The 13,090-nt window shown below is 38.4% G+C and overlaps 1 protein-coding gene across 1 annotated transcript in view; it reads right to left on the reverse strand.

The window, feature by feature from the left end:
• The window catches only part of ANKRD42 (ankyrin repeat domain 42), a 64,335-nt gene that overhangs the window by 29,681 nt on the left and 21,564 nt on the right, over window positions 1-13,090 (reverse strand). Inside the window, exons 7-8 of the mRNA XM_047692609.1 lie at window positions 6,011-6,211; window positions 2,439-2,564 (exon numbers count right to left, since the gene is read on the reverse strand). Of these exons, the coding sequence (XP_047548565.1) occupies window positions 2,439-2,564; window positions 6,011-6,211 (327 nt within the window). The remainder of the gene's footprint in view (window positions 1-2,438; window positions 2,565-6,010; window positions 6,212-13,090) is intronic.

Here is a 13,090-nt window from a genome sequence, read left to right on the forward strand (position 1 = left end):
GCAGAGAGATTAATAAATGTAGAAAATGTGGATTAAGTTATAGACAACCTTAATTTACCCAATTTGGATATAATCTAAACATACAGATGTTCACCAGGAAAGCCAAGTGTACACAAAAGGCCCCTTCCCCTACTTGTAGCAATTTATCATCCCCCATCACACTCCCTGTTCCACCCCTGGCCCTAGGAGTCCTCAATGGACAGACTGACAAGACAAGAGGTGAAAGGCAAACACTTTGGGTTCCTCAATTTCACCCTCCCATCTTCTCACAATGGCTGCATCACAAACACCCTACTGTTATGCATCAAGCCCTTGAGAATCTAATTCCAGTTTCCTCATTTCAATCTTAGTTCCAGTGGTGAAGAAACGACTGAGAAAGGCTGAAAAACAGCCATCAATAAAACTTAATTCTTCCTGTGAAGATGAAATATAAGCATCATGATCACACCTATCTTTTGCTACAGTGTCTGAATGATACCCCACATATATATTAGTAATAAAATGTGGTTATATTTAGGGCTGCCTGGGTGGCTCAGTGGGGTAAAGCCTCTGCCTTCAGCTCAGGTCATGATCCCAGGATCCTGGGATCAAGCCCTGCATCAGGCTCTCTGCTCAGCAGGGAGCCTGCTTCTCCCTCTCTCTCTCTGCCCGCCTCTCTACCTACTTGTGATCTGTCAAATAAATAAATAAAATCTTTAAAAAGAAAAAAAGTGGTGTTATCTAAGATAATAAATGAAGGCTTTGCTCCAGGGTACCACATTTTAAAATATATATACATACACATAGTGCACACTTTAAGTTTCCTCCCCATCCACAAATCCCATGGTGAAGAGCTAAACTCCTAGAGAGCCAAGCTAAGATGGAGGAGTGAGATTTTCCAAGTCTGGAATAAAGTGTTTACCAATATAGGAACCTCTCTGTGTGTAGAAAAAACCCCCTTTGCATTCCCCTTCTTCTTACTCCACCTAACCTCTCTTATAAAACTACTGGTACACATGATGTTTAAATTCTATATTGGAGATTCATTATGAAGTAAACCAAATTTAACAATTAAAATAAGAAGCTAGGGACGCCTGGGTGGCTCAGTTGGTTAAGCAGCTGCCTTCGGCTCAGGTCGTGATCCCAGCCTCCTGGGATCGAGTCCCACATCGGGCTCCTTGCTCAGCAGGGAGCCTGCTTCTCCCTCTGCCTCTGCCTGCCACTCTATCTGCCTCTGCTCACTCTCTCTGTCAAATAAATAAATAAAATCTTTTAAAAAAATAAAAAAAATAAAAAAATTAAAATAAAATAAGAAGCTAACCAACAAGAACATAACCTATGATTGGGACTATCAGAAGTTATTTACAAAATAAAATATAATTCAAACACATGACTGCATTAGCTACCCTACTGTCTTTTTACTCTACCCCCACCCCCCCTTTTTTTTTAAGAGTTAAGTAATCTCTATGCCCAACATAGGGCTAGAACTCATGACCCCAATTTCAAGAGTCACATGCTCTACTGACTGAGCTAGCCAGGTGCCCCCTTTAAAATTTTATAAGAATTACTGACCATTGGGCACCTGGGTGGTTCAGTGGGTTAAGCCTCTGCCTTTGACTCAGGTCATGATCCCAGGACCCTGGGATAGAGCCAGGATCAAGCTCTCTGCTCAGCAGGGAGCCTGCTTCCCCCTCTCTCTGCCAGCCTCTCTGCCTACTTGTAATCTCTGTCAAGTAAATAAATAAAATCTTTAAAAAAAATACCTGCCATTACATTATGAAATAACTGACAATATCACAAATGAAGCAGAATGGAAATTTCAGATGCATTAAGTTAAAGATTTGGGTTTTGATTTTATAAATTAAAGGAAGACTGGCAAAAGTAAATCCTAGAGTACCATACTCTCAACAAGGTGTTGACAATTTGACAAAGTCTGATTAAAAAACCAAAAAGCTAATTAATATTTTAGAATTCCACACAGAAGGAAGTAGGGAATACAGATCAAAGTAGTGGACATCCATAAATTGTGTTCAAATCTAATGTTTATTGATATTTCTATAAAAGTACGGAGTACAAGAAAGAAGAAAATTCTGCTATACCTTTTTTTCAAATTCTATTATACCTTTTTCATGCTTTAGCAAGAATTAATAGATCATTTTAGTCCAAAGAAAGTATTAGTCCTAAGAAACTTCTCCAGCTGTGAATTTCATATCTTAACACGTCAATGTCTTAAGAGAATTTGCACTGGAATTACCCTAAATGTGATAGTTAATTTCTGGCATCATAAGAGGAGTATCACAAATAAACTGTGTACCATATAAGGGAGACTGATATCCCGTAGGGTACTAGGGTAAGTTCTACATTTTCACATGTTTCTAAGGGATAATTATTTTAAAAGGTAAAAAAACTTCAACAGTAATTGTGTCAGAACTGAAAATGAAGTAGGAATCATAACTCACCTTTATGCATAGGAGTTGATCCATTATTATCCCGTTCATTAATATTAATTACTCCATCTTCAATTAATTTCTTGAGCATTTCCAAATCACCTTTAAAGGCAGCCACATGACCTGGAAATGCTAAGGCTATGAATAAAAATTCAGCATTTCAGTAAACATATCAGTTCATTCTTTCCCCTGCCTTAAGCAGTCACAAAATTCAAATTTCAATATTAACTCAATTAAGAATGTTATACTATAATTAGTCCAGTTGACACAATGACAAGTAATAATAAGAGAATCATAAAATAAGATTATTATTAACTGTGTAGCCCTTTCTCCCCACAGGACTTCAAACATGCCAAGAGTAGTACTGTACCAAACTATTCTTAGCCATACTCCATCGTCAGACCAACACAAAACATAAGAAGATGGTCATTTTCTTTTTTTTTTTTTTAAAGATTTTATTTATTTATTTGACAGACAGAGATTACAAGTAGGCAGAGAGGCAGGCAGAGAGAGAGAGGAGGAAGCAGGCTCCCTGCTGAGCAGAGAGCCCGATGTGGGGCTCGATCCCAGGACCCTGGGATCATGACCTGAGGCGAAGGCAGAGGCTTTAACCCACTGAGCCACCCAGGCGCCCCATGAAGATGGTCATTTTCAACCCTTTCAACCCTTTGTATAAAAACTGTAAGCAGATGAAATATACACATATATATACAAACACATATACATACACACACGGCTGTGTAAGTGTACCTGACCTAGTACCTAACTGTAAGTACTTGATAAAATGTTTTTAATGTAGCAACTACAAAGACTGAGCCCTTACTGAATGCCAGACATGGTAGTAAGCACTGGTAAGTAATGCCTCATTATAACCCTTTTAACAACTTAGTTATTAAATGAGATATAGTTATTCTCATTTTTAAATACAGAAAGGAAACAGAACAGCCAGAGTATTTTTAATGATTTATTTATTTAGAGAGAGAAAGAGAGAATACAGTAGGGAGAGGCTGAGGGAGAGGGAAAGAGTCCCAAGCAGACTTTGTGCTGAGCACAAAGCCCAACACAGGGCTCAATCTCACAACCCCAAAATCGTGATCTGAGCTGAAGCCAATAGTTGGATGCTTAACCAACTGCACCACTGAGGTGCCCCTCCTAAGAGTATTTTTTAAAGAACAAGGTTGGAGACTTACACTACCTGATTCTAAGTCTTACCATAAAGCTATCATAATAGCTTTGATATGATAGCTTACCATAAAGCTATCATAATCAAGACAGTTGTGGTATTGGCAAATAAACAGATATATAAGACAGAATACAGAGGCCAGAAACACACCAATACATATACAGGCAAGTGACTTTTTACAAAGCTGACAAAATATTTCAATGGGGAAAGGAAAGCCTTTCCAAAAAAACGGTGCTAGGACAAGTAGCTATATGTGTGTGGGGGGGTAAACAAAATTTTAAATGAACACTTAATTTCACTCAAAATTCCACATAAAATTTAACCTGACATAGATCGAAGATCTGAATTAAAAAGCTAAAACTGACAAAGTTTTAGAAAACTATTGGGGGCGCCTGGGTAGCTCAGTGGGTTAAGCCACTGCCTTCGGCTCAGGTCATGATCCGAGAGTCCTGGGATCAAGCCCTGCGTTGGGCTCTCTGCTCAGCAGGGAGCCTGCTTCCCCCCTCCCTCTGCCTGCTTCTCTGCCTACTTGTGATCTCTGTCTGTCAAATGAATAAATAAAATCTTAAAAAAAAAAAAAGGAAGAAAACTATTGAAGGATATCTTGCTAACTTTGAGGTGAACAAATATTTCACAGATAGGACACACAACAAAAGACATGGAGAAAAGACTGATAAATTGTACTTTATCAAAATTTAAAACTTTCGTTCTTTGAAAGACACTCCACGGGGCGCCTGGGGGCTCAGTCAGTTAAGCATCCAACTCTTGATTTCAGCTCAAGTTACCATCTTTGGGTCACGAGATCAAGCCATGTGTCAGGCTCCATACTGAGCATGGAGCCTAAGATTCTCTCTCCCTTCTCTCCCTGCCCCTCCCCTGTTAATCACATGCACTCTCTCTCTCTAAAATAAAAATTTAAAATATATGTACATATTGCCATGAAACCAGGCAAGCTTCATAATGGGAGAAAATATAGGCCATAACATATACCTGACAAAAACTCTATAAAGAACTGTCAAAAGTCAGTAATTAGTAGACAAACAACCCAATTAAAAAATGGGCAAAAGAATTAGATACTTGATAAAAGATATACAAATGCGGGGCGCCTGGGTGGCTCAGTGGGTTAAGACCTCTGCCTTCAGCTCGGGTCATGGTCCCGGGGTCCTGGGATCAAGCCCCACATGGGGCTCTCTACTCGGCGGGGAGCCTGCTTCCCCACACCCCACCCGCCTCTCTGCCTACTTGTGCTCTCTGTCAAATAAATAAATAAAATCTTAACTCTCAGTCTTCAGAGAAGATAGGCAGTCCCTCAAGAAGGCACAACCAACAATCCCAGTGTGCCACGCAAATACTGTCTGTGGGGGCTATGTGTTAAAAAGGTAGTGACCTACTTCTCTAAAGAATCTCTTGTATATGTACTTAAGGAGACACATACAAGAATATCCATGACCACACTGACTGTAATAGTGAAAAACAATCTAAATAATAAACTGGAAAATGGATAAATAATGGTTTTCATAAAATGCAATACTATACAAACAAAAAGGATAAACTGGAATACTTCCATTGGCCTAATATCAAAAACAGTATTTTCTGGAAAAAAGCAAGGAATAGAAGAATGCATACTGTTTAAATGCCATTTTCATAAGATTTTAAAAGAAGTTTCAAGGACTGTTAGTTGTCTACTAAAATGCTCTTCCTTCAATAGTACAAGAGCTTCAGCTGAGGTGAGTCTTCTCAGCTGCGTACTGAATCCTCCAGGCTTTCCCACAGCTAGTATGCCCACGTGACTCAACTTTCACCAATGGAATGTTGGCAAAAGTAATGAGTACAAATCAGACCTTGAAAATCTTGGTCTGAATCTTATAGTCTTGCTCCCTTCCCCACCTCCTGCTAAGTCTGCTACAAGCTGAGAGAGCTAGATGGGAAGAAAGCCAGCAGAGCACAGATTCACTCTTCAACCTGGGCCAATCATATGAATTCTTCGGCTGCTGAATTTTAGGATTTCTTAGTTAGAACATGTTAGTCTATTTCTCCAAAAACACATAATAGTGCATATTTTTGTGAGTATTCACTAAATAGAAAACCTATAGAATGGAATTAGAAATCCAAAACAATAGTTACCTCTGAGAAGAAAAAGAAATGAATGATATCAAAGAGAACAAAGAAGCTTTTAAATGTATAGCATTGTATTCTTAAATCAGTGGCATAAAAAATGTATTCATTACATTAATCTTTATATATTTCTGCCTAAAATATTTCATAATAAAGAAGAGAAACTGAATGAATGTGTGGACAATTATAAGTAACATATTTAAACATAACATTTGCCTTATAACTTTTTTTTTTTCCAACTTACTCTACTTATTAAATGCTAAAACATTTCAGGTTTATTACTTACTTTCCTGATCTTTTGGATCACTTCCTTCATACTCCGCTTCTTGAATAAACTGCAAAATGTTCTGCTTAAAGAACCTCTGGGCCAGATCCAATACATTTTCTCCATTATCATTGAAGGCTTTTAAAGCTTGGGTTTTACTGTTCATTCTGCTGAGTAGGAATTTAAAGCAGTGAAGGTGACCTTCCATGGCTGCTAAGTGAACTACAGCAGAAAGAGAAAAAAAAAATTTTAATTGACTATAAAATAACTCAAAGAAAGAAATAACAACATTGGCTCTCATCCTCACAGGGAGATGTAACAGGGAGCCCACAAGTCCTTACTCAGCCTTCTACTCATGCGAAAGCAACAGTCTAAATGATTAAATAGATACACATACTATGAATGTACAGACACTAGAGAAGAGATACCAAAGAGCAGGCCCCAGAATATTTCCTTGAAAAGTGAAATCCCAATTATGCCACTTATAATTACACAAGAAAATACTTGCTATGTAAGATAGATGATAGGTAAACTTATTTTAATGTTTTAGAAAAAAGTGGAATAAACCAAAATAGTCACTATGCAAATATGAGTGTTATTTTTATCACTATGTATTTTGACACCTTTCCTTAGACATTATTTTTATTAAAAACAGGGAGACTGGATCAAAGCTACAGACAAAGCACACATACTACCTCACCATTTCTATTCTCCATCCTTGAAAATAGAGAAAAGATATTTTTGAAGCCAAAAAAGACTAGAAAAACAAACAAGAACTCCAAGAACAAACAAGCGTTAAGGAACCCCTGAAAGAAAACATACTGAATTAAACTAAAGGAGAGCCACAACCCCAAATCTGCCAAAATCAGGAATGGTTCTGGGATATTACTAGCTTAAAGGCAGTGATTACAAAGGGAGGGTTTCCATCCTCTGGAGAAGTGACTATTTGGGTAACGGCCCAATCAATATACACACCTTGCCTCTGGAGAAGCAGGTCAGTGCCTAAGTGACCAGGGTAATGCAGGAGAAACAAGATGTAACAATACCCAAAAGGTAAGCTGCTGGCACACACCACTCAGCTGAACCTGAAAAAAACGACATATTCCCCCCTAAAACTTAAGGAGACTCTAACAGCTCACTCATCAGATATATACTTACATGTCTTTCAGGCATTGGGAATTAACATCAAAAATTCAATTCCTCATCCCTCTTGCATACATTTTCCTTTAGTTTTCCCCATCTTACTTGATAGGAACTCTCTCTTTTCCATGGAGTTCATGCCCAAAACCCTGGAGCCATCCTTGATTCCTCTTTCTGTCACTCTCAACACCTCATCAATCAGCAAGTCTTAATCGCTCTATCTTTAAAGAATGCACAGATCCCGATTACTTCTCACCATCTCTGCTACGTCTGCTCTCCTCCAACCAAATAGCAGCATTAAATTTTGTATTGCATCAGGCTCCCAACTGCTGTATTTCTCCCCTTGCCATCCCCACACCCACACTGCAATCTACTACCAAAAAAAAAAAAGAGAAAATGTTTTTTAAAATTTAAATTTATTTAACATATAATGTATTATTAATTTCAGAGGTAGAGATCAGTGATTCATCAGTCTTATATATAATACCCAGTGCCCTCCTTAATGTCCATCACCCAGTCACCCAACCCCCAACCCCTGCCGGCCAACAACCCTGTTTGTTTCCTATGATTAAGAGTCTCTTATGGTTTGTCTCCCTCTCTGATTTCTTGTTTTATTTTTTCCTCTCCTCCCCTGTGCTCCCCTTTTGTGTCTTAAATTCCACATATGAGTGAAATCATATGATAATTGTCTTTTTCTGCTTGGCTTATTTCGCCCAGCATAATACCCTCTAGTTCCATCCACATCACTGCAAATGTTAAGATTTCATTTCTTTTTGATGGCTGAGTAGTGTTCCATTGTGTGTGTGTGTGTGTGTGTGTGTGTGTGCATGCACATCTTTATCCATTCATCTGTTGATGGACATCTGGGCTCTTTCCAGAGTTTGGCTATTGTGGACAATACTGTTATATACATTGGGGTGCAAGTGCCCCTTTGGATCACTACATTTATATCTTTGGGGTAAATACCCAGTAGTGCAATTGCTAGGTCATAGGATAGTTCTATTTTCAACTCTTTGGGGAATCTCCATACTGTTTTCCAGAGTGGCTGCACCAGCTTGCATTCCCACCAACAGTGTAAGAGGGTTCCCCTTTCTCCGCAACCTCACCAATATCTGTCGTTTCCTGACTTGCTAATTTTAGCCATTCTGACTGGTGTGAGGTGGTACCTCATTGTGGTTTTGATTTGCATTTCCCTGATACCAAGTGATGTGGAGGTTTTATTCATGTGTCTGTTGGCCATTTGGATGTCTTCTTTGCAGAAATGTCTGTTTATGTCTTCTGTCCTTTTCTTGATTGGATTGTTTGTTCTTTGGATGTTGAGTTTGGTAAGTTCCCACAGATCTCGGATACTAGCTGTTTCTCTGATATGTCTTTTGCAAATACCTTCTCCCATTCTGTCGGTCATCTTTTGGTTTTGTCAACTGTTTCCTTTGCTGTGCAAAAGCTTTTTATCTTGATGAAATCCCAGTCATTCATTTTTGCTTTTGTTTCCTTTGCCTTTGCAAACGTGTCTAGCAAAAACTTGCAGCTGAGGTCACAGAATTTGCTGCCTGTGCTCTCCTCTAGAATTTGATGGATTCCTAGCTCATATTTAGGTCTTTCAACCATTTTGAGTCAATAGTGTATGTTGTAAGGAAATGGCCCAGTTTCATTCTTCTGTTTGTGGCTAAATGGGTTTTATTCCTGACTGCAAGGGTGGTTCAACATCTGTAAATCCTAGGATTCTAGAACTTTGGGGCTAGGAGGGCAGAGGCAGAGATGGAGAGAAGAGTACAGTCCAATTTCATTGGTGTTCCAGTCAAAGAATAGTGGAAACAACTTTAACATTTCTTTTACATATGTTACTTCATTCAAGTGCCGCAAAAATCCTATGATGATGAAACTGCAGCTCGGGAGGGCTTAAGGACTTAATCAAAAAGGACACAGGTGGTAAGTACGCTTTGGAGAAGACACTGGAAGCACTATGCTAAATCTCCGTGTGGAGAGTGGTGTGGTTAGGCTGGGCAACAGCGGGCAGGAAGGGGTAGAGAAAATGTTCTTAAATGTAGTCAGATCATGTCAGTGCTGTGCTCAAAATCCTTCAATGGCTCCTGTTACCTCTCTGACTTCGTTATCTATAACTCACCCTCTCACTTCTGTTCTAACCAAATTGGCTCGCTGTTACTACTTGCTCTCAAGTACACTCCTGCCTCAGGAGCTTTCACCAGCTATTACCTCTTTGTGAAATAACCCTTCCCCATTATGGTCACAAGATCTACTCCCTCAGCTGCTTCAGGTCTTTATCCAACTATCGCCTCTTCCACGAAGGCCTCCCTGACCACCCTATTTTAAACTTCATCCTCTTTCATATTCTACTCCCTTCTCTGACTTTATCCACACACATAACTCTATAATATAATTTATGTTCTTTTGATTATTATCTATGTCCCGACCACCACCACATGAAGGCAGGGACTTTGGTCTGTTTTATTTGGTGGGACATCCCTAGTACCTAGAAGAGGGAATGACACATAGTAGATGCTCAGCAAATAAATGCTGAATTAATAACTTAAGAGATTTTAACACAAGCAATCTAGTACTGAAGCCAAACTTTTTTTTTCTTTTTAAAGATTTTATTTATTTATTTGACAGACAGAGATCACAAGTAGGCAGAGAGGCAGGCAGAGAGAGAGAGAGGAAGAGAAGCAGGCTTTCTGCTGAGCAGAGACTGAAGCCAAATTCTTAACCTCTATATTATACTATTTAAAAATATAGTATATATGGTCATAAAAAATTATACTTGTTTAAAGAAATAAATGTTGATTTTTTTTAAATGAGCAAGCAGAAAAACTTTTAAAAATGATCAGGCATATTTAATAAAGAATCAAATAAAAACAAAATTGCCCCCTACTTTGTATTACAGAAAAGTCAGTTCCAGGTGGGCTAGAAATCTAAATGTGAAAGTAAAATCATAAAATTTCTAGAAGAAGGGCGCCCGGGTGGCTCAGTAGTTTAAGCCTCTGCCTTCGGCTCAGGTCATGATCTCAGGGTCCTGGGATCAAGCCCTGCATTCGGCTCTCTGTTCAGCAGGAAGCCTGCTTCCCCCCTTCTCTATGTCTGCCTGACTACTTGTAATCTCTGTCAAATAAACAAATAAAATCTTTAAAAAAAAAATTTCTAGAACATAAAAGAACACCTTCATGATCAAAGAGTGGGGAAAGACTTTTTTTAATAGGATTTAAAAGGACTAGTTATAAAGGAAGAGCTTATTAAACTTACTAAATTGCAGTTAAAACTTCTATCATCAAAAAAATCTGAAAAAAAATGAAAAGGTAAGCCATAGGATGGAAAATCCTATGGAAAAGCCATAGGATTGAAAGAAGAAGATATTTGCAACGCATATAAGTGACAGAGAGCTTGTATCTAGACTACATAAAGAACACCTACAATTTTTAAAAAGAGAGAAAAACTCAATAAAAAATAGAAATCAACAAAAAATTTGAACTGGTACTCTATTTTTTTTTTTTTAAGATTTTATTTATTTATTTGACAGAGAGAGATCACAAGCAGGCAGAGAGGCAGGCAGAGAGAGAGGAGGAAGCAGGCTCCCCGCCGAGCAGAGAGCCCGATGCGGGGCTCGATCCCAGGACCCCGAGATCATGACCCGAGCCGAAGGCAGCGGCTTAACCCACTGAGCCACCCAGGCGCCCCTGAACTGGTACTCTAAAAAGAAAATAACCAGGGGCACCTGGCTGACTGTCAGGAGAGCATGCAACTCTTGATCTCAGGGTTTGAGGCCAAGCCCCACATTGGGTATAGAGATTACTTAAAAATAAACATTTTTAAAATAAGAAAAAGAAGGCACCTGGGTGGCTCAGTGGGTTGAGCCTCTGCCTTTGGCTCAGGTCATGATCTCAGGGTACTGGGATCGAACCCCTCATTCGGCTCACTGCTTCCCCCTCTCTCTCTGCCTGCCTCTCTGCCTGCTTGTGACCTGTCAAGTAGATAAATAAAATCTTTAAAAAAAATAAAATCTCCCTGATATGAGGAATTTGAGAGGCAGACTGAGGGATCTGGGGGGTAGGGAAGGAAAAAAATGAAACAAGATGGGATCGGGAGGGAGACAAACCATAAGAGACTCTTAATCTCACAAAACAAACTGAGGGTTGCTGGAGGGGAGGGGAGGTATGGAGAAGGTGGTTGGGTTATGGACATTGTGGAGGGTATGTGAAATGGTGAGTGCTGTGAAGTGTGTAAGCCTGACGATTCACAGACCTGTACCCCTGGGGCAAATAATATATTATATGTTAATTAAAAATAAAATAATAAAAAGAACAGTATTTTTTTAAAAAGAAAGGAAATGACAAGATGGCCATTAAATATATGAAATAATGTTCTATAATACTTATCAATAATTATTTTAAATATAAATAAACTATTAAATACTCTAATCAAAGGACACAGGGGAAGTGAATGGATAAAAAAACAAGACCCATCTATATGCTGCCTATAAGAAACTCATTTCAGACCTAAAGACACATAAAGACTGAAAGGAAGGGATGGAAAAAGTTATTTCACTCACAAATGGAAGTGGGGGGAAAGAAGCTACAGTTGAAATATTTATATCAGACAAAACAGACTTTAAAACAAAGACCATATGATAAACAAGGACATTACAACATGATAAACAATCATGCAATAAGAGAACTTAACAACCATAAATATCTATGCACCCAACATCTACATACATAAAGCAAGTACAAACAAACATAAAGGGAGAAACTGATAGTAATCAAATAATAGTAGGGGACTTTAAAACCTCATTTAAATCAATGGCTAGATCATCCAAGATGAAAATCAATAAAGAAATAGTGGCTCTGAACAACAGATGAGACCAGATGGACTTAAAAGATACATACAGAATATTCCAACCCAAAGCACCTGAAGACTCATTGACTTCAAGTGCACATGGAACATTCTCCAGGACAGATCACATTTGGCCACAAATCTCAACAAATTTAAGAGGACTGAAATGATATCAAGCATCTTTTCCAACTACAATAGTATAAAACTAGAAATCAAGCACAAGAAAAAAACAGAAAACACAAACATGTAGAGGTTAAACAATATGCTACTGAACAACCAATGGGTCAACAAAGAAATCAAAGAGGAAATTATAATACACATGAAGACAAAAGAAAATGGAAACATAATGGTCCAAAATTTTTGGGATGCAGCAAAAGCAGTTCTAAGAGGCTTACCTCAAGAAACAAGAAAAATTGGGACACCTGGGTGGCTCAGTGGGTTAAAGCCTCTGCCTTCAGCTCAGGTCATGATCCCAGGGTTCTGGGATGGAGCCCTGCATCGGGCTCTCTGCTTGGCAGGAAGCCTGCTTCCCCACCCCTCTCTCTGCCTACTTGTAATCTCTGTCAAATAAATAAATAAATATCTTTAAAAAAAAAAAGAAAGAAAGAAACAAGAAAAATTATAACAATCTCACCTTCCACCTAAAGGAACTAAAAAAAAAACAGAAAAAAACAAAAAAACAAAGTCCAAGTTTGCAGAAGGAAGGAAATAATAAAGATCAAAGAAGAAATGAATGAGAGAATAAAAAAATAACAATTATAATAACAAAAAAGACTAATGAAACCAAGAGCAAGCTCTTTGAACAATAAAACAAAACAAAACTGATAAACCTTTAGCCACACTCATCAAGGAACAAAAGAGAGAATTCAAATAAATAAAATCAGAAATGAAATGGGAAAGGGCCACCTGGCTGGCTTAGTTGGTAGACCATCTAACTCTTGATCTCAGAGTTATGAATTAGAGCCCCACATTCAGTGTAGAGATTACTTAAAAATTAAAAAAAAAAAAATTTTTTTTTTTTTTTTTTTAATGAAATGAAGGGCGCCTGGGTGGCTCAGTGGGTTAAGCCTCTACCTTCAGCTCAGGTCATGATCCCAGGATCCTGGGATCAAGCCC

This window comes from Lutra lutra, chromosome 10 (assembly GCF_902655055.1).
Source record: "Lutra lutra chromosome 10, mLutLut1.2, whole genome shotgun sequence".
NCBI lineage: Eukaryota > Metazoa > Chordata > Mammalia > Carnivora > Mustelidae > Lutra > Lutra lutra.